Source organism: Lytechinus variegatus, chromosome 3 (assembly GCF_018143015.1).
Source record: "Lytechinus variegatus isolate NC3 chromosome 3, Lvar_3.0, whole genome shotgun sequence".
Taxonomy (NCBI): domain Eukaryota; kingdom Metazoa; phylum Echinodermata; class Echinoidea; order Temnopleuroida; family Toxopneustidae; genus Lytechinus; species Lytechinus variegatus.
The window spans coordinates 39,218,655-39,241,589 of NC_054742.1; the positions used below are offsets into that span (position 1 = coordinate 39,218,655).

At 34.9% G+C, this 22,935-nt stretch overlaps 1 protein-coding gene across 4 annotated transcripts in view; it reads left to right on the forward strand.

The window, feature by feature from the left end:
• The window catches only part of LOC121410981 (metabotropic glutamate receptor 3-like), a 46,823-nt gene extending 29,548 nt beyond the window's left edge, over window positions 1-17,275 (forward strand). Inside the window, exons 4-5 of one of the 4 annotated variants that reach the window (XM_041603420.1) lie at window positions 11,350-11,523; window positions 13,388-17,275. In XM_041603420.1, the coding sequence (XP_041459354.1) occupies window positions 11,350-11,523; window positions 13,388-13,426 (213 nt within the window). In that variant the 3' untranslated portion in view covers window positions 13,427-17,275. Of the gene's footprint in view, window positions 1-11,349; window positions 11,592-13,387 lie in introns of all 4 variants that reach the window. The other 3 variants (XM_041603418.1, XM_041603421.1, XM_041603422.1) reach the window with 3 other exon arrangements.
• Window positions 17,276-22,935: the final 5,660 nt, after the last annotated feature.

Genomic DNA, 22,935 nt, shown 5'->3' on the forward strand with positions numbered 1-22,935 from the left:
ATCATCACTATTTTGTTCATAACACTATGATAAACATTAAACATTGTTTTACCATTGAGTAGACTCTCATTATTCATTTATCAACTATAATACATTTGATCAAGGTATGCACATAAATATCCAAATATATGCTAAACACTATCCAACATACGATAAACAAAAGCTCTTACTATCATTCGTTTCATCTTTAATAAACGGGTTATTTAATATTTTACTTTATAGATTTTCCATTTCTCTCTCCCTATTCAAAACCGTCAGAACGAACCTTTAATGCGTGAATTGCCAGTGATGGCATACCAGCCAGTGTGAGGTAAATAAAACAGGAAAGAATATAACAGAAACAGAGAAAGAAAAAAACTAAATAACTAGAGATCTAGTACAACAAAGCGTGAGAGAGTAAGGAACGAACAAGCTTGACTGTAGTATTATTTACATTTTAAAGACTTTGGCCCAGATTAAACCAATTAAGCCTATATAATCATGACGGTGAAAATAGAATTTAAGTTCCCATTTTACTGCTTTGTTTGACCATCTTTAAGAATAAGTTCAGTATTTCATTACAGCAGAGTGAAACGTACAATTTTTTATAACTTATTCTGTCTGCTTTATCAATAAAATTTCAAGATAGGATTCATGATCTCTGAATTTTTTTTTATTAAAAAAATTGGTTTGTTTCGTCTTTGTACTTTTGTCTTCATTTTTTTCTCTCTCCCAAGCATCAGAACAAACTTTAAACAGACGATCGGCTGATGAGTTTCCCTGTTAATTCACTCAAAGACGGTTCGAATTCAGAGTCATGTTCCATACTCTACTATTTGAGATACAATCATTTGATATTCCAACCAAACACTAGCTCGTCAAGAGTGGTGATGGCTGTTTCCAAATAGAAACAAAATGAGAAGTAGCGCCACTTAGAGATTTGACTATTGACAAAGGTTGAATCTTGTCAATTTGACTACGAAAAGTCGATACCGCTCTTGAGTGAGTCTACTTGATTTAAATCCGTGAGATGCCGACTGTCCGAGGCGAAACACTGTGGTGACTCCGTTAAAGAAACAAAAGCTGCTATTTCTAAAGTCTGGAAAGTTACAAGAACGATCTCAGGAATAAGATTGAATAAGAGCATTCAGATATTCAAATCTATGTCAATCAATGAAATGAGGCATGTTTCCCAAAGCCGTTGGGGAATCAATGGTCAATAGTGATATGGGTACAGGGTGCGCAAAGAAAACTTCAGGCAGTTTTTTTTTTATTTTCATGCTCCTTTCAAGTTTAATAGTCCTAATGAATATCTGTCCGAAGATAGATAACACCCCCCCAAAAAAAGAATAATAATGATAAATAAGTAAATAAATAGAATAAAATAAAATAAATAAGATTGAATTAAAAAATAACTGAATAAATGAAATAAAAGTAATCAAATAAATAAACAGATATATGAAACGGGACCGTAATTTCTGTAGCTATGACGCAATGTACAATTGTGTGTGGGATGTGTGCGTATGTGTATAGCCTGTCATAGACACTGTCAAGACTGCACGCCCTCTGCAAGTATTATCAATATTTAATAAAGTGCTTTAAACAGGGCGATGAGCTGAAGATACGAATTTAATGGTTGCTTTGTACGCAACTGCTCGCTCCTCTCTTATTCATTTTTTTTCATGCCATACGGCTTATCAGTAAATGTAGAACTCTCGTTGGATTCAGCTTTAAAGATAAAATAGACAGATAAATAAAATAATGTATATATTGTTCCTCTATGTCAGTAATACCGCCAAGTAAAAGTAGAAGCGAAAGTACATGTAGACGAATAAGAAATAGTAATATTAGTAGAAAAAGGAGAAGAAGAAAAAAGACAGAGAATGCGAAGAAGAAGAAGAGGAGGAGGAGGAGGAAGAAGGAAAAGACGAAGAGGAGGAGGAGAATAAGAGAAGACAAGAAAAAAGAAGAAAAGATGAAGAGGAGGGGTTGAAGAAAAAGAATGATAATAGTGATGATGATGATGATTATAATAATAATAATAAAGATTGATTTATTGAGCGCATTATAGAAAAAAAATATCTTTTTTGATCATCTTATGGAATTCCCCTTTTGAAAAATCGGAATAAACTAGCAAGATAAATAAGGAGAACAACAACAACAGCACTAAGAACAAGAAGAAAAATAAGAAGGAGGGGGAGAAGAAAATTATACCAATGGGAGAAATGATATAAATATAGAACTACAGTAGGTGGAACAAGGCACTTCATAACGAAGAACTATTCACCCGACCTTACCATCCACACCATCCAATTATTTGTATATAGTAAAAAGGTATCCATAACCTTGGAATCCATCCCCGGTATTTTCATCGCTATTTCAATGAGGATATTACTATGTGCACTGGCGTTCCCTTTACGTTGACATGCCGAACGCTGCCTTCCTTGCTGACGTTACCTTGTAAATGTGACTGGGTTTCAAGATTGCTATAAAATATCAGTCTTTGTCGAGAAGTCGAGTCAACATTGTGACAACAAGGAGCCAAGGGTAAACTCTTGGGAGAGGAGACTTGCTACGTGATCGGAACGTAATAAGGTACTGAATGAGTCTCTTGACAAGGGAATATGAAGTCCGTCATCGTGAAATATATAATAATTGAGTATTTCAGAAAATGGGAACATTTAAAGTTAACTTGAAGATGAGTCTTAAAAAGGATTTGTTTGATTGTAGGGCATAGGTCCAATAAAAGTATTCATTATTAAATATATCAATAGGAAATGATCAGAAATTATATTTGTATCTCTCACCATCAAACTGGGCAGTTGTGATCTCTTTACTGCATATCTTTGATTTTTAGGGAAAAAAGGTTTGAGCATTATAATCTCTGAAAATAATCCAAAACAATTCATTATGAATTGAATTATTAGAAGAGTTTGTAATGCTGAAAAAATATACTACATACTATTGTAAACTTGTATATAGATTCAAATTTGTTAAATTACTTTTAAACAAGTTGTGAAATTTATTTCCATCATTGAATGTTATCATAGATTCTATCAGGTTGGGATATAGTATGGCAATTTGATGTTTACTGCTATACCATTAGATAAGGAGTCTGGTTACTCTGGGATACTGATCATTCTGCTGTCAGAGCACGTGTACTTTCCATTTCGTTTGCTTTCCTCCAGGGGAAATACCTAAAATATCAAAGCCAGCATTTACACGTGGGATGCTGATTATGTTTACGAATGAGTGCATTAAGTGCTTGGGTTTGGGAAAATGGAGGTGAACACCTTCTCATATGACAAACGGATCATGCACTTAGGAATAATCTATGAATCTTTGTGGACTTGATTATGGTCTAAACTGCAGAGGCGCACGTGTCATAATGTGAGGTATCTCCACACTTGCCAACGACGATAAAGGATGGATGTCGTCATTTTAATACAGCCTTTATCACGTGACAGGTGATCAGGGATTGCAATTCGTTTCATTCTTCAAAAAGATGTCAAGGTGAACTCCTGTGACGACTGATTTCTGCATGACTTTTGCAGAAGAATTCCTGTGTTTATACCTTACGATGAATGACCGATCAATTCCATCATCCAGAGGCTTTTGGAGGTGACGTCACCCTAGCGCACATCCATAGTCACTCGCATTAAGGGTTGGTTTATCTTATAGGCTTGTTTGGATTGCAGTAAAGCACATCAAAATAAGCAGAACGATGTAGAAGGGATTAGTCAATCTCTGCAGACGAGCCCTGATTTAAGTTTTGGCCATCTTCACGTGATTGCTGATGGAAAAATTAAAATGAAAAAAGAAATGTTCAAATGCTTTTCAATAGGGAAAATGAACATAAATCTTCCTCACTGTAAAACATATTGGGTAAAATTTTAACCATCACGAGGGTAGTTATGTGTCCAATCAATTTTTACCTAATGCGGGAAGCATAGTGTCCAGTAAGGTTAAACAATAAGCAGCAATTACTTTTCTTCAAAATTTTCTTCACACTTGTTAAATAAAAATGCCCGAAGAAAATCCCAATGTTGGTTGGACACATATTTACCCTCATGGAACATTTTTAACCAATATCTTTTAGAGTGCACTGCAGCCCAGTGAGATACTTTCCTTGCATTCTGCAATAAAGTAAACATAAAAATAAAGAACATAACATAGGCCACTTAATGATCGGTTTTAAATGTACCGTTCTTCTTTTTCCACTGGACCCAACATTATCACAAGCACAATATACATGGGTAATGTGTATATCAATATGGATTATCTTCAACATAATAGCCTTTCGCACGGTTTGGATCCATCGATTCCATGAAATTACAGAGAAAACTTTTCAGGTTTTGTACATTTTACTTATGTTCTTTGCAATTACAAAGAGTTCGTGTAATCTATGGTAATTTACAAAGATATAGAACGGAACGTGTAGTCTCCTTCGCAGGATTCTTTCTTCTGTGTATCCTGATCAAATTAAATATAATATTGATTATTCCCAACGGTTGGGTTAATGAATAAATCAAAGCAATCCGTCAGGAGAAAATTATCGGTGAAAGCAATAACACTAACATTATTTTCATATCGCGTTACCGTATTTCATTTCTTGACAACTAAAGAAGATGGCAATATTATGAAGAACTTTTATTCAATTTGGAAAGGATAAATTGTATTCTGTGGGAATACCAAGAAAGCTTGAACAGAAAAACTGTACCTATTTTTTTTTAAATTACGAAACCTAGTTTCTAGGAAGAAAGTCTCCTGATAAAGTTTTATTATAACACCTATAGCCCTAAAGGAACCGTAAACTATAAACATGATGAAAGATTTGGATATCCCTTTGATTCCAGTCACCCGATACCTAGCTTTGACTTTCTCTTCAATATTTTCAATCCTTATAGGAACTGTAACGAAACTCTTCCCTCCCGGCAACGCCACCCTTGTGTATGCCATGAAATAACAGATCTCACCTACGGTCGATGGCAAAACATGAACTTTTTAGTCTTTTTGATCTAGCACTATTTCAAGTTTTGTATTTAGTCACAGGACTACAAGATTGTAAATGTTGTGTACAATAAGTGGGACGTAGGGGGGTAATGACCTCTTTTGGATCGATTTGGGATAAACCGTTATATTTTTCACTCTCTCTTGAATCCATGGCGATTTCGGTCCATAATACATTTGAATACTTTTTTGACCTAACGTTAGTTTTCTCAAAATTACGTATCTGCCTATAAATGGCGGATAAATAACGAGTATCATATCGCCAATGGGATTTATGTTGATGTTACGTAATAATTATTTTTTAAATCTGTTGCAAAATACCGTGCCTGGGAATAAAAATCTCTTTTTTTATTGAGAGAAGCCTTTCCGATTTCACGGTGCAGTGCATGGTATTCCCAAACCCTGAGACATTGCCTATCAGCTAGGATGTAAAGCTTCATATTTAGCTTCCCCTGTCACTGGTGCAAGTGATAGTAGGTACATTAGCTGAAGAGGTTGGAAAGATATAAATTTACTTGTGCTTCTTTGAAGAAGGCATTCGAGGAGACTTTTTCGCGTGGTTAATATGATTCTCCCTTTCGATGAGGAAGAGAGATCGATTCTCATCAATAGTTTACATTTTCCGGACGAAAAGTAATCATGAAATGAATTGAACGGATGACATTGAACAAAAAAAATGTTATCTTCATGCGATTGTAAGTTTAGTAATCAAGATCATAGTATGACTGGAGCAACATAAAACAAATAACTACATTTCTATTGACGAATGCGCATTACGGCCTTGGTATTCATCACCAAGGTTTTTTATTACGTCACAATTGGTATTGGGTACTATCGAATACTAAATTGACATTGTGTCGTTTTGCTGCAAGTTTGATAAAGGGTAAATAAAGGATCATAATCTATTCACGTCAACTCGACTTCGAGGATGTTCCAATGCCAGACATTGTTGGACAGTTAAATGAAGGAGGTATGGAGAGATACGTCACAGAGTTAGATTTTATAATTTATCGGCATGTTGGAGAGATGTAGAGACAGCTTAGGAATTTCAAATTCAAGTAAATAGATACAGAGAATAGAGAGATAAATACTTATGAAATTAATATACACATGATACGCGAGGGAAAGAGGAGAATGAGACACGAACACCACGCACACACACACACAAATTAAGATACAACCAGAGACACTGAGAAGAGACGAAGAGAGAGAGAAAATAAGACATATATCCCTATTTAAATTTCGCATTGGCAAGTGGGTGTGGGCACGAGAGAGAGAGTGGGTGCATGCGTGTATTATGAGTGGGTGTGGAGGGAGGGGGAGTCTTGAGTAGGAGGATCGTTGAGAGGATTGAGACATAGTACTCTGGGCTGTCGCTACGATGTGCAAGCAGGCGATGTGTGATGCCTTGAGATTTTTCCTAATTCAATCGGCCGCAGGTGCAATGGACTACGAATCGAACACTCGATGAAGAATGATAGAGAGAACGAATGAATGCGAGACAGTATGTTACAGAAGAAAAGAAAGAGAAAATCTCATCCCAACTTTTCGTGTGTGTTTTATTCAAATGCACTGCAAGAATTGTCCCGACTCTTATACCAAATTTGTTAGGGTAGTATGCGTGCATCCCAGCGAGAGTTTCCCGGGACGTTCCAGAATGTGCCGCTTAAACCACCCGCAGAACGGGTATGTTGGATGCCCGCCGCATCAATCACTTGATAGGAGAGTATTATGTGACGTTTGGGATGATAGTTGGGAGGTGTCTGTGTTGAACTGTGAAGGAGGAAGAGAGGGGTTGTATGGGAAAAAAATTAAACAATCAGCAGGAAAAAAATAAAAGCCAGTGAAAGACTGAGGATAATTTTGAGACAGAGATGGGGTGAGTGAGGATGTGCGAGTCAGATTGTTTTATCATTCATGCATGAAATAAGTAAACTTTAAGTAGAGGCATCTACTTTTAAAATGTGCTATGGTCGAACATGTTTGAAGGGATGTGAGGATGTGGAAGAGTCAGGAGAGGAGCGTGGAAGGTTCGTCTACCTGATCATTGTTCTGCTGTGGTCTTATTTCATCTACCTAGGGCGTTCCACTGAGCAGATATAAATATGTGAAAATTCTCAATCATTACAGCATGATAATTATGCCCCGAAGATAGCGGAATGTAAACATATTAATAAAACGATATCTACCTCTCAAATATATTTTAAATGTGACAGACATGTTTGCTGAAATCAATATGCAGCTGTTGGCGCTTTGTTATCATATAAACCGTGGATTCCTTTGAAGTGAAACCGGTATAAGGGCACGAATAGCACACTGATGCAACAGTCACACCAAGACATTGGACTCCAAACCGATAGGTCTATATCCTTGGAAATGAAATAACAAACTTGGTCTATCTGTTGTCGATTTTCCCAATGTGACTGTGGTATTGCGAATGCTGGGTCACAGCCTGATCCGATTTTCAATTCAGATCCACTTTGACACAGTTTTATATGCACTTGAGGAAAGGAAGTGAGGGAGAGAGACAGAGTGGAGGCTAGAGAGAGAGAGAGAGAAAGAAATAAACTGAATTGCTGGCAATGGTAGAGGGGGGGGGGGTGGATAACAAGTATTTCACTGAATTCTACATGTACCATTTCAATTCATTGCTCTTCCATCAATAAAATTAATTTAAAAGGCGATATATTTTGGGTAATACATTGTCTTCATTACTTCACTTGTGAGGAAAAGTTCGATTAAAGTAAATTCCAGCCTCATTTTGCATTGTCCGTGTTGCAGCTTCTAGTGCTACTTGAAAAAATAATACTTATCTTAAAGAATGTTCTCTCAACAGCTGTATAAAATCAATCAGGTTACTATTAAAGGTTCCTTTATCAAACGACAGTAATCAAGACAATTTTATATTGATATACATCTCAACATCAAAGTATTTCATTACGGTACATATACTCTGCCCATTGAATAACGAAGAAGCTCACAAAACATAATGGCCCCTGCTTACATTACCATAGTACACTTAAATCGTTTATTTGAAATACGTTTAAATAAAAGTAAATTTGCCTCAAGCGTTTCTTCGTTATTCCTATTCGTGTCGTTTGTCAAATCACAGCACAGCATGATCCGCTGTACCAAGGAGATTAATCAAGAAAAGCAAGGCCACAGTAAATTATGCCTCTGCGTGTGATTTATCGAATGAGCGTAAATTTGATTTACACAATACACCCTGACATTGAACTTGGCGAAGGAGTTCTCTATTTCCAACCAACCATGGGACAGGTGCCAGTTCGCATTTCGACAATCAGTCAACTGTTTTATATTGCTAGATTGTATATTGTGATACACAATGGAGCATTTTCATTTAGACAATCAACCTCACACCGATATGATAATTAGAAAAACTGTTTTGCCAACTTTTGGGGACGAACTTCGTTATATGAAGATGGTGTAGACATTCTTCTAGTCTGGTTGATTTATAAGTAATAGGTATACATGATTTAGGACTCTTGAGTCTTGATTGAAAGCCCTGTTTTGTTTTTCTTACTCCCGACACATGCAATACAGCCCCCTCCCGTGCCATGATAGCATGAAATAAACATAGCAGATCATATAAATCATATTGAACGAAAGAAACTTAGGGACTTTTCACACGTGAATCTTGAATCATCATTGTAATGATGATCATAGTAATGATGATTGCTATTGTAATTGTGACTGTGATTAGCGTTCATGATTCTCATGTTCTAGTTTGGTTTTACACGTGCTAAATATTCATCATTAGTCTTATTTTTCACTGGAATCATCATTCAAAATACGATTTTTTTACTGTGTGAAAAGGCTGATAATTGGTTTCGATTGATTTCGAATCCCTAATATGTATATGTATATATATATATATATATATATACAGTGCGTCCCAGAATAAACGAAACCGAGATTTAGCGATCATTTATCATTACTTAATCATAAATAAAATAGACAAATGACCTACCAATTTAAAGCTTAGAATCTCCTCTTTCATCTGATATTACTTAGCTTATTTCTTATTCACGCATGAGTGAGCAAAAACAATGTGAAGAAAGGATACCAAAATCTCATTTGGCGAGGGGTATCTGGGTTTCAAAAAGAAAACCACATTTCTGAAAAGTTAAATATCTGCTCTTTAATTTGGTACCTCAATTACAGAAAATGGTCAAGAAATAAAAAAGTTCTGGTCATTTGAAATAAGGCTTGCATTTCCATAATTTCATGAGATAAACGTGTTTTCACCGGTTTCCCACAGAAGCTTTCACATGGTGAACAAAAGATTCAATGCATGGCTGATCGTCAACAAAACGGAGTGTCGAGTGAGTTTGAAAGCCAGCCTGGAGAACCTCTTCATTTTATGAAATTATTGAAATTCAAGCCTTATTTCAAATGACCAGAACTTTCTTATTTCTTTACCATTTTCTGTAATTTAGGTATCAAATTAAAGAGGAGATATTGAACTTTTCAAAGATGTGGTTTTCTTTTTGAAACCCAGATACCCCCCGCCAAATGAGTTTTTGATATCCTTTCTTCAAATTGTATTTGCTCACTCATGCGTGAATGAGAAATAATGTATGTAATATCAGATGAAAGAGGAGATTCTAAGCTTTAAATTGGTAGGTCATTTGTCTATTTTATTTATGATTAAGTAATGATAAATGATCGCTAAATCTCGGTTTCGTTTTTTCTTGGACGCACTGTATATATATATATATATATATATATATATATATATATATATATATATATATATAAGTTGCCAAAGCTGTATACGTGTATAACTTAACACATTTGCATACTTTCTCCCATACGTATACTGTATCAAAGCAATAGCTTTGATCCAGCTGAGGCATGGCGGCTTGTCATTGTTCAAAACCCAACTTCCCCCGACAAATAAAATTATAATTGGTATGGTGTCGAAAATCTGTCTATCTGACGGTTAATCGGATCTGGGTCGCCCTAGCCACTAACCCGTCTCTGTGGTCTAGTGGTTAAGGCACCGGCGTTCAAAGCTTTGGGCACGGTTGGGTTCGATTCCCGGCAAAGACATTTTTTCGGCATCACCAATTTTTCCAAAAAGTGTAGATAGCTCTGCGGAACCTTAATTTAAGCTACGCCTACCTTTGTTCTCTTCATCCATTTCTGTCACAATATATATATATATATATATATATATATATATATATATATATATATATGCTGTTAAGGTTAAAAATGACCGAGCAATACTTTTGGTTCCTAAAAAAATATGGTAATGTTAATAGCTATCCCTTGAGTTTGTCAATCCTACACAAGAAAATGAGTAAGAGAGAAAAAAACAATTATGCATACAATGACTATTTATTTAGAAATATGCAGGGAAAGCTTTAACTGGTAATTTCTTTTAAAAGCATTCTTCTTAAAATCGTCCACTCAACATTCTAAAAGGAAAGCTAAAAAAGTATTCTGACACTTAGATAATAAGTGAAGTGCCTGCTTTTACTTTAATCACCTATTTTTTTAGGTTTGAAGACATTTAGCATTTCCCTGATTATTCTTGTAAGTTATAATCTTCTTGTAAAGCATTCGTAAAAAAAGTGAACTTTAAATCATTGTAAGAGACTTTTTGATTATAGAGAAAGTCCATCGTGACTTACAGTTCCTTTTATCAAAAGCAGAAAAGTGGGAAACTTGTTAACATGGTTAATGAGAGTTAATCTCCATTAAAGAATAATAAATTTAAGAATGTGTAAAGATTAGGTTTTTTGATGTTACATGTGAGCAGCATCCCCTATGTTATGCCATATAATATAAATCAAATAAATTTTACATTTTCTCAGAAAAGGTATTATAAATATGCATTCGATGTATCACATACCACCACCAAAAATATTTCGGTGCATGTTTCAATGTGTTTGATGTGACGTAACAAAGTGAAAACTCCAAGTTATGTAAGTCATTTTTTCTAATAGATTATCAAAAATTTTCGTTATTAATTTTGTCTCAAATTATGTCCTTTTAAATCTAGCTTGGCATCAAGCTAAACTACCTCCTGTAAACAAACATTGTTGTGTTGTTAGATTGTTGAGGGAAAAATAAATGTGAAGGGGCATAATTGCTGAGATCCCAATTTGACATTAATACATTTTCAGTTATATGTAAATGCCCGGTTGATAATTGATTTTAATCAAACTTTATCAGTTTCGCAACTTCGTTATGTTATTTTTTTTCCAATGATAATGCGCACTAGAATGTTATCATTAGGTTTTAACAAATGTATTTACTTTGCAAGGTCTATATTTTCTCATTAAGTATTTTGTTCTTTCTTTTCTTTCATTTACCTAAAACATGCAGCTTCAGACGACAACACTGTGTGTTTCCGTGAGCATTTGTGCATCGGTGGCGCTCGCCTGTCTCTTTGCGCCCAAAGTTTACATCATCGTCTTCCAGCCTCACAAGAACGTTCGTAGACTCAGTTCCCATTCGTCTCGACGGTCACAATACGACGGAGCACGATTCCGGGATGAGGTGAACAATCACACTCTGTACAACAGCGGTTAGTCCCAAACCTAGCAGCAGGTGGATGCATTTGGAGGGTATTTTGTTTTAAAACGCTTTCCCCCAAAACATTGCAAAATATTAAATTTTCAGGCATATTTCTTCACGGTTTGTTTACCTCTCAAAGTAAATACATCACCTTGAGATTCATACAAAATCCACCCTAAACATTGCACTGTATAATTTTCTCTCATTCATCCGATAAATATATCCTCTATATAAAGAAGTTTTTCCTAAATAAATACATCCTTATCTCTCTAAAAATAAAATCAATACCCCGTTGACGGTGAGAAAATTTTGTCCTTGAATACATTGATAAGTCCGTTTGTTCTACTTTCAAATACTTTGTCTCCAACTCTCCATTCCAATATCAAATTGCACCTTATGTATGCATACTATTTTTGCTATTTTTTTTATCTTTGCACTGGCAAGCTTTGCATGCATGTACTCATATAATAGCATCCATCTCATTCTTCAAATTTTTTTTCTTTCTTTCAAAAGAGAGTGTTGTTCCTACTGACTCTTTATTTTTGATACATAATTCCAGTTTGAGTTTGCTGTATATACTTTTTTACAAGAAGAATTTTTCGTGGTTCGAGGTATCTTTTTTCTGCTTCGAGTCTTCAGTTATACATGGAGTTTTCGAGTAGCAATGTGCCATTCTAATATCGCAAAGATTAAACTCGAAAAATCTTATTCGAAACTCTTGAAGTATAACTCGATACTCGGAAAAAAAGATGAGTCGAAACTCAGAACAAAAATACGATAGTAAGAAACCTGAAACTTGACCAAAAAAAGAAATGCACCGCCACCTTTACGACAACGTGTAATTATACATAGCACGTAGTGTACGGGTTAACGTTTATTCTTACGGGTGGTGTGAAAAAAAGTATAACCAGTAGGAACATCATTATTTTGTGTTTTGTTGCACATGTTTGTAATACAAAATGAACTTGTGCTTGCTTAACTTAATATTTATGTAAATATTTTCATTGAACGTTAGAGGGTTATACAACAATTGGTAGAATAACAGTGGTAAAGAAGTTGATCTAAAAACATTCTTATTTTTATCATTATTAAAGACAGTATTTATTTGTGCTTTAATCCAGTCATTATTTGCATTCAATCTTTACGAAATTGTAATGAGATTCATGTAAAAAACAAAGTGAATTAAAACTTGTCGCATGTACCATCTCTTCTGTTCATTACGTGGTATTTCCATTAACATTGATTCCTAGTCAACCATGGCGTCGTTTCAAACAAAAAGATACTCCTGAAATCATTTCAACGTGATCGATGAAATTTGTCTCAGAAATATCAAGTCTTATCTAATTTGGATTAGTCTAAATTTATCTGAATATTAGTTGCTCCGTGATCATTTTCCTTTGAAATTGGAAAAAGGGTCATTACTATTTTTTTTCTTAATTGAAATTTAACTGAAAACAGTACTTTTATAGCCTTCCATATATGCAAACGTTTATTCTTATTTAATGTATTTTAAAATATGCTAATCATATACCCTATAGATACAATAGTGCTAATCAGGGCCCAAGGTTAGCGATTAATCGCTAAATGAAATGGCCCATCAAGATTATCGTTCGTGCATTTTGCTCAGTAGGCTGATAGGAACTAATCAGAAATGTTCATTTAAAAAGCCCTTAATCCCCGACATTAATTACATAGCCTACAATCCTATATATCTTATTACCTAATTATCTCTGCATGGATTGTGCTAAAATTAATTTGGTTTTGAATCTTAAATGACCTTTCACTTTCCAAAAAATACATTTTCGCTTTTCAGTGTTTGCATTTTCATTTTCTTTCCACTGTACAGTTTCCGTCCAAAAGCCTCGACAACATGGTATCAAACTAACACCCCATGCAACACATTATGATAGTCAAGATACAGACGGAGAAACCAGTCAGGCCTATCTGTAACATATAATCTTACACACCTACCCACAGTGCATCGCGGCATAGAACACATGCCCAACTGAAAGCCAGACGGTGACACAGTGTTCTACACCTTTACATCGGAAGGAGAAATTCGATAATAGTACCGATATGAAGTTGAAAATGACTTAATCGTTGCATCATAAGGATCAATACCATGTTCTTCTTCTTCAGTTCTTCGTTTATTTGGAAAGTCCGTTTCGATGAATATTTCGGTCCATCAAACATAAATTATGAAATTGAGCTGACCCTCACACGGAAAACCGAAATCTGACTCAATTCTGCGCATCAGATAATAGACTGTTTAACATCTCAAAGGCCTACGTTGATGACCAGCAACGTATCATAAGGAAACATAACTATTTTCATCACGTGATGCTTCACACTTTACAGTGCATGGTATGGTAATGCATATCACGTGATTCCTTCAGTTTGGTTTGACAATGATGTTACAACAGCAATTGTCTGGCTGGCTTGTCTCACGTTGCCTTGGGCATGAACCAAGCGGTATGCCAACAAACTGCAGTATATTGTCTTTTCGTGTTCTGGAGCGAAAACTTGTTATTCTAGCATGGATGTTTATCACCAAAAACAACATCGAGTCGACTTGGTGCTTTGCCCATCGTAGGTCAGATCATTGTGTCACCACTAAGCACCGCCTGCTTTGCTGGTTTGCGGTCAACTATATGAGCGAGCCCGCGTCCTTGGGACCATCTTGCGAGTGGACGCCACCTTCACACGCAATCAATCATTATTACTTCATGTTATCATCACACTTATCCATCAATGACCAATCACCTAAGGTGTGATAGAATCTAATTCTTGCGTGGTCGTTTTGTGAAGAACCTTGGAATGGAATAAGCATTGACGGATGAAGTAATCATTGATTTGTGCATCTACCGATGGTTGTGGTTTGTCCATAGCGATTGTAGGTTTTGATGCTAGCCGCTGAGAAAACAATGAATAATGTACTCAATCAAATCTTATTTGTGAAAGGGACTGCATATGAAAACTTCTAAAACGCACATCTGGTTTTGGACTATTTGGTGAATGCAGCCAGGAACAATGATCGAATCTCACTTTCTCTCATCGAAATGTGATTGTAGATAAAACTTTTTTATTAAGATTTGAATGTCGGCAAAAAGCAAACTCGATCCAAATCTATTGAACCACATGAGCACGTAATGAGCTTGAAGCTATAAATTTGACGCAATCGTAGGGAATTGATAGACAATCATCCTTTGGCACAGACCAAGTTTTTTATTTCCGACAATAATCGCTTGTCATCCCCGCAGCGAGTTGTGACATCAACGGGATGTGCCTGAGGTTGGATCTTTCAACTATTTCTCTTCCCAAATTGCTATACCACGGGGAAATCAAATCTGAATAGTTGCAGTAAAATAAGCGCATCATGGATGCGAGTGATTGAAAGATAAAATGAATGTGCAGTGAGAATTTGTGAGTAAACATAATTTGATTGGTTGTGCCGAATCGCGGGATGTCTGCTGGGGGTATCGCTTACCTTCGTCTGGGGCATGATTCTTGCCATGTTATGGAGCTGATATATGTGGCAAATCTTTGGAAATACAAAAACAAGTATCCAGCGGGACGTGATTTCTTGTGTGTAAGGCATCCTTGGCAGAGCAGCTGTAGTATTTGGGGATACAGAGTAAAGATGCACCTGTAAGCGGAAATCAATGGATCTGGGGTAGATGAGAAGTTGTCATGATGAACATACATATCCATTCAAGATGTGCGGTGGAACATGGAAGCATCTCTTTTTTTCGGAATTAGATGAGGAGAAAATGCAAAATTGCTTAACAAACCAGATCAGTGACAACTTTTTATGATCTTTTTTAAGGTGTTATTTCCAATAGTTATTAACAAAATCGTCATATCTCCAATGATAAAGATAAAAGAGTTTGGAATAAAAGAAGATTGTTTTGTTGTAATGACATGCAAACTGTATGTCATGCAAGAATATATTCCAAATGGTTTTTCTGAAGTTTCTCATTGTGTTATACTCCGCATTCATATAGACCAAGATGCATATTTTTTTCTCGCAAACCCCTCTTTGGGATGTGTAAAGCAAGGGTACTTGAGACACATCATTTAGTTAACATTTTAAGGTCAGTGAATTTTATTTCAGCACAGAATAGAATTTTGTGTATAATTATACCTAAGTGAAGTGTCATATTTCTTTTCTGGTCGTGGGATATTCCAAACAAAGGCCTTTTGGTTATGGTGTAGAGAAATACTATTCTCTAATTTTCTTGGCTGTATGAATATGATAGATAGGCATATCTTTGATCAAGATCGCATCGGAGGTTATAATTTACCGCATTACATGAAGCGATTTGGTAATATTGAGGGGGATGGAAATTTCAAAAATATCCGTATTGACGCAAATCAATCATCACGATATCTTGCCTTTTCAACATAATTGTCACCAAATTTAGAATTATTCCCGAAGCATTCACTTTGGTCTGAGATAGAGCTCTACAGCTTAAACATCAAATGAAGATTTAAAAAAAGATCCTTTTCGATTAAATGCTGTTTTCAAACAGTTTAAACTCGATGTTATATATATTTTTTGTTTGATTATCAAAGCCTAACCAATGGCTTCTCTTTTTACGAATTTATAGTCCTGATTTGTAACCGCTTCACCGAAAAAAATTGTGGTAAATTGTACAGTAACTGATATTAGGTTGTTATCATCATGATGTACATGTAAATTTATGTTATTTATTTTTGCTCTCATTGCGTCAATTAAGACTTAAATTGGAGTTGTCCACTAGTTCGGGGGAGCTTTTCATTGAAGGATTTTCAGATGTTTGATCCGACAAAGCATGTTATATCCGACAATAACCATAGTAACAGTGCTTCTCAGACAATGAAAAAACAAGGAAAAATTGTCAAATCTGACAACTTGTAGGAGGTTAAATGTTGATGAAATACTCATCTGCTTATGATTATGCTGTCAGTCGATAATTCTATTTCATTTTTTTCATTACCAATGTAAAACGATCGTTTGAGCATTTATTTGCTTCACTTTCGATACGTCAAATAATTTTATTTCAGTAACACTTAATCATTTCATCCTTGTTTTTATTACTGTATTGCAAGTTCCTTCGAGATTTTCTTTATACACATTGATTCATTCTTGTGTCTTTTATTTTTCACCATCACAAATTGATTTTCATGATAAATACCCTTCCCCTTTTGACGTTATGTCACTTCGTGTTGCTGCATTTCTAACTGTTAATGATTTATTGCTTTTCAAATTGTAACGGAATAGGGACAACGGTAATAATTTGGTGAAGTCAAACTATGCACTACACTTTATTTTGTAAAGATAATCTTATTTAAATAACGGGCCTGGGTTTTTCAGATATTTTGCGGATTATAAAAGAGAAAATATAATCATTATTCATGTAAATATTTATATTCATAATGAAAGTCAAATTATGATAGAAATGCAAAATATAAATATATTTATAGATACGTAATGCAAAAAGAAAGAGATGGATTAGATGTTATAGGGAGGATTGAAAATTTGTATATTTTGTTAATTCGTATGATTGTATCTAAATGAAGAAAATAAAGAATGTAAACGTCATGAAAGTCGTATATGCTGATTCTTTATTACATCAGGGGAATGATATCAATATGATTACATCGCTTTTGATATAGTCAGTATATTAGTGTAATGTAGTTTAAGACTCAATTTCTATTGAATTGTGAATAAAATCTTAATAATTCCCGCCATTTTGATAAGCCTACCGGTAGTACGGATACATCATACCAAAATATATGAAACATGATCGTAGTTTGTCCTAGAAATCACGTTGCCGGGGTAAAAAAAATATATATGTGTTTTGCGAGGACGATTATTGACTATATTCCCCACTTCTCCACCCTGCAATCATGTAAGACATGCATAAACATGAAAGAATAGAGATAAAAAAAAAAAGAAATCGAGCGAAGGAGACAATAAATTAAGATGAGAAGAATGATGATAGAGCTGTAACACTACATTTGATCCGGTTTTAATATATCAGAGGGCATATGGTTTGAGTTAAGATTATGATATAGTTTTTGGTTCGGAATAATGTAAAGATAAGGGTAAGGGTTCCATTAGTTTTGTAGGTTAGGTTTTATGTTTTGCCAAACGTGCAGATTTTCCATCGGAGCAAATGTCATGGAACCGATAGAGCAAGATAGAATACGGGGAGTGGGTGAAAAGAGTGGAGATAAAGATGAGAGAGATACACAGAGAGAAAGAGAGAGAGATAGGGAGGGAAAGAGTATTGGCGGATTGAAAGATGAAATGAGAGAATTCACTGCCAAAAACAGTCCGCCAGTTGGCGCTCTCTGTGCACCCTTTGTCTAACGCATTAAGTCTATGTCCATAATACCTCAGCATTGGAAAACATTCCTTACCTCTGTTGGTGAAACTAAAAAAATACATCTTGATTTCATTTTAACGTAATATTTTGATAAGGTTAAATACATTTTATACTTATTTTCCACCCCTTTTCTACTTTTATTCGCTTTCTACCTGTTTTCGTCTTTTTCAAAAAGCAGATATCCTAGAAACTCTCAGCCGACTGTCTTTCTTCCTGAATCTTCACACCCCCTCCCTTTCGATATTTTGCGCATATTACACGGTTGATTTACTCAAGTTGAAGAAAGGTATCAGAATAAGACTTTAGATAAATACGTAACTATAAGCAGAGATTAATATGAGGTTCCCGTTGTCAAGATGTTTAACTCGATCAAGCCATTTATCACCGGCCAAGGTAGTCTAGCTACGTCTATATAGGCAATCGCCTTGCCAAACTAGAACTGGAGGAAACTACATGGATCGGACTTAATCGAGCTCAAAGATCCGTAGAGGGAATATTGTGTGTGACTGACTTCAAGATTAATTCTAAAATTTTGATGAAACGACATGAAAATATTGCTCATCTGAAATATCAAAAGCAAATCCAAAATGCACTATTCTGATTGGTTAAACTTCAAGTTGCGTTTGATCTATCATTGGCTTTAATCGCAAGGCTTTCTTTAAAGAGCTTTGGTATCCTTTTATAAATCTTTGTCAACACGAATAATACAACTGCTGATAGTTACAATATCAAAAATCAGTGATGAATGTCTCAAGTCAACAATAAACAATGGTTTCATTAGAATTGTCACGTCAGTGATGAAACATTTCAATTACACATGAGGTGTTAGTCCAAACCTGACTGATGTTGTTCCGAATTCCACATATCTCTGGTGTGATTAGGTATAGATACCGAGCTGATCAGCATAAAAAATTTTGTACTTAAAGGTCAAGTCCACCCCAGAAAAATGTTGATTTGAATAAATAGAGAAAAATCAAACTAGCATAACGCTGAAATTTCATCAAAATCGGATGTAAAATAAGAAAGTTATGGCATTTTAAGGTTTCGCTTATTTTTCACGAAACAATGATATATCAAATATGCACAAATAAGTGTCATGCAAATGATTCGGTATATGATGTCCATCACTCACAATTTCTTTCGTTTTTTGTTGTTTGAATTATACAATATTTCATTTTTTGCAGATTTGACAATACGGACAAAGTTGACTGAACCATATAGTAACAATGCCTAATTCCACATGTTCAGGGAGGAATTAAGCGTTGTTTCACTTGACAATGAGGAGAAAATTAGAATATTTCATATTTCATGTAATAAAATACAAAAGAAATAGTGAGTGGATGACGTCATCAGTCTCCTCATTTGCATACCGCCCAGGATGTGCGTATAACTGTTTTGTGAAATTAGGCGAATCTTTACTTTACTTATTACTTTCTTATTTAACATCCGATTTTGATGAAATTTTCAGTGTTATGCTCTTTGGATTTTTCTCTTCTTATTCAAATCAACTTTATGTTGGGGTGGACTTGTCCTTTAAGCGATCTATGGGTAACTTAAAGTTTTAACAAATCACTATATTTTACATTCAAACCGTCAGAACTCATCGTGCGGTTTGAAGTTGCCGGGAAATTATAAGCAGAATAGCTTTACTATTCAAACCATGACAACCCGATTCCAATATACATATTAATAATACATCATCTAAAAATAAATTGGTGCCTAACAATGTTTTTTAATCAGGGAAATATTCCCACTTTTGAGACACCACAATATTATCAAATTTCTTCTTAAATGTATTCCAGTATTCCTTTGAAGTATAATCAATATAGACCTACAAGAAATGAATTGATTTTTTCAAGCACATAAAAAGGGAAGCATATGTATGTCTATGTTTATATATATATATACATGTATATATATATATTTATATATGTTTATATATATATAAATATATATATATATAATATATATATATATATATATATATATATTCATTCATATATATACGTGTATCAAATTATTACAATAGGATTAGTAAATGTCGTACATTGTAAAAAATATTTGGTAAATTTTTTACTCCCGTGGGGGTAATTATGGTCCAACCGATTTGGGAAGGTATTTTACCAAATGCGGGAAGCATATTGTCCAGTGAGGTTAAAAATAAGCAGCAAGTAGTTTGGAATAAGAAAAATTTCACCACACTGGAAAAATAAAAATGCCCAAAGAAATGCCCAATGTTGGTTGGACATAACAATTAACCTCATGGAGCACTTTTACCCAATATTATTTAGAGTGTAGAAAAAAATGAAATAATCACAATTACTTTAGTAAATGCCGTTGAAAAATTGTAGATTTTAAAAGGAGCGTAGCTCTAAAAAATGAAAGGTATTAAAGTCACGATATCACATAAAAGGACACTGATGAAGAGTGGGTCTTTACCTTTCATTTTTGAGCTACGCTCCTTTTAAAATCTACAATTTTTTAACGGCATTTACTAAAGTAATTGTGATTATTTCATTCCTTATGCCAAGCAGACTCTCTATATACACTTATTTGAAAAAAAACATACATATCGAACACGCTTAACAAAACAAATATATTAAAAGAGAGAGAATGAGGCACGGGTTTGATGCTCTAGTTACACCTTGTCAAAATCAATAATCTGCGTTGGCGGGAAATGACGTCATATTTGTTTTATAGGCCTATTTCTCCTTCGAGTTCTCGTAATTTAGCCTTTCTTTTGCCAATTCTTTTTCAAGAAAATATACAATCAAGGTTTTTTTGAGAAATAAGAGAGAAATACAAAGAAACCGAACAATAACAGCTTGTTTGATAACAAACGATCGTTATATTCCATCAAATTCACGTTGAATAGCTACATGTCTTTTTAATCTTATCGATATATTTTTCGTAAAGAAATGCTAACATCGAGCGGCCTGATTTAGGAATCGATGGGTTTTATATGTCAAGGACACTAGGAGGCGCTTTTCACAACTTTCATGGATCACTTCGTTTGGATTATTTAGTCTGGGACGTCTGCAATCACTTTGCTGTCTCTGGTAAAATTAACAAAATAATTCACTGGTCCGAGATTTGATTAATTCACAGGTCAAAAAGTAATAATGATAAAAGTTTTTTGTTTCCATATTTGGCATAACACTTTTAGCTAGACATCAGAAATTACAATTACTGTTAACCGCAAATATGTAGAGTTACTTTCCTTATAACATTCAAATCTCATCAGTGAGTTTGACAATGAAGAAACACTACTCTGTTGAAATCTTACATGTCGATACGGAGTTGTCTAAAAAAAATCTTTCCCCATATTTTCAATTGATTTTTCATAAAATAACATAAAGTTACAATACGATGTAATTCATCAAGAAGATTTACATTTACAGATGCAAACTTGTTTAGCTAGAACTTTTGAAGATCCTTAAGAAAAACTATGGACAAATGGTGTTTTGTAATTTTATCTTTAAATGGAGGTTTCAAGTATATATACTTGCATAGTATATTCAATTAGACATATATGTCTAATTGAATATACTATGCATAGGCATAGCGACACATCCAGTTTTATGAATATTGCATAACCATTTCTTAATGTTCTCATACTTTGAAAGCGTCCAGGTTTATAGCCGCCTTTGGTCACAGTGCTGTTAAGTTGGATACATCTATATGGATTATTGTAGATCTCCATTTGGTGATCGAAGGCGTGTTGGTGGGGGTATCGGGCTCGATCGGGCTAAGGACAACGAACGATGGATTACGCAATGGGTCAGGTGCATCGCTTCGTCAACACAGGAATTTTCTTTTGTTAGTACTTCAATAGGCAAGTTTACCCCCAATGTTCAATTCATGGATGTTTTCTTTCGCATACATTCGTAATTCCGAAGCTTCGTTATTCCGAAGGTTCTGTTATTCTGAAGGTTCGTAATTCCGAAGGTTCGTTAATCCGAAAACAAAATAAGGTTCATAATTCCGAATGTTCGTCAGTCCGAAAACGAAATGAGGCTCGTAATTCCGAAGGTTCGTCAATCCGAAAATGAAATGAGGTTCGTAATTCCGAAGGTACGTCAATCCGAAATCGAAATGAGGTTCGTAATTCCGAAGGTTCGTTAATCCGAAAACGAAATGAGGTTCATAATTCCGAAGGTTCGTTAGTCCGAGAACGAAATAAGGTTCGTTAATCCGAAAATTAAATAAGGTTCGTATTTCCGAAAATTAAAGCAATTTATTTTGGTAACAAGAACGGTGTTGTCATTACAAGATAACACGATATTATGCAATAATAGTAATAACGAGCGATGATACATGTGTGTGTTGTGGCCAAAGCATGTATTACATTAAAAATAGGCGTCCGGATAAGGTCAAAACTTATATTTCAAATTTCTGTTCGCGCTTCTTGCTCGCAGTTATTATCTAGTTACATGGGCATCTCGTTTTGAAGATCACAAACATATTGGCCATCATATTAAAAAAAAGAAATATAACTCGCGCTTCGCGCGATGTATTACATATCGTCGGCCTTATGCCAAAAGGGCCTTAACTGCTTTTGGCCATTCCGAGATAATGGCGTTTATAAAGGTTTTGGCCTCTCTAATAATCAAAAGTTTGTGGTCGTTTTTTTGCTTTTGAAGCCAATTTCGATAAACGTGTTAAGTTATTAAGTTTTACATGAAATGTGTTAAATTTATTATAAAATATTCAGAACCCCTAAAATCGGGTTAAGGCCCTTTTGGCATAAGGCCGACGATATTACATAATTATATAAGAATAAAGCTAATTATTGACTGTCAGGACTACCCTTTCAAAGAAACAAACAAAAATCAACTTTGAGCTGCCGATGGGAAAATATGGGAGAAAAACATTTCGCCCCCACCCCCCTCTATTGGCGAAAGCTGGATCCGCCGGTGGGGCGGGGGGGGGGCAGGGGCACTTGTACCTCCAAAAGAAAAAAACAGGGAAATGCTATTTTTTCAAAATAGGAAATTCACTTTTTTTCAAAAAAAAATGT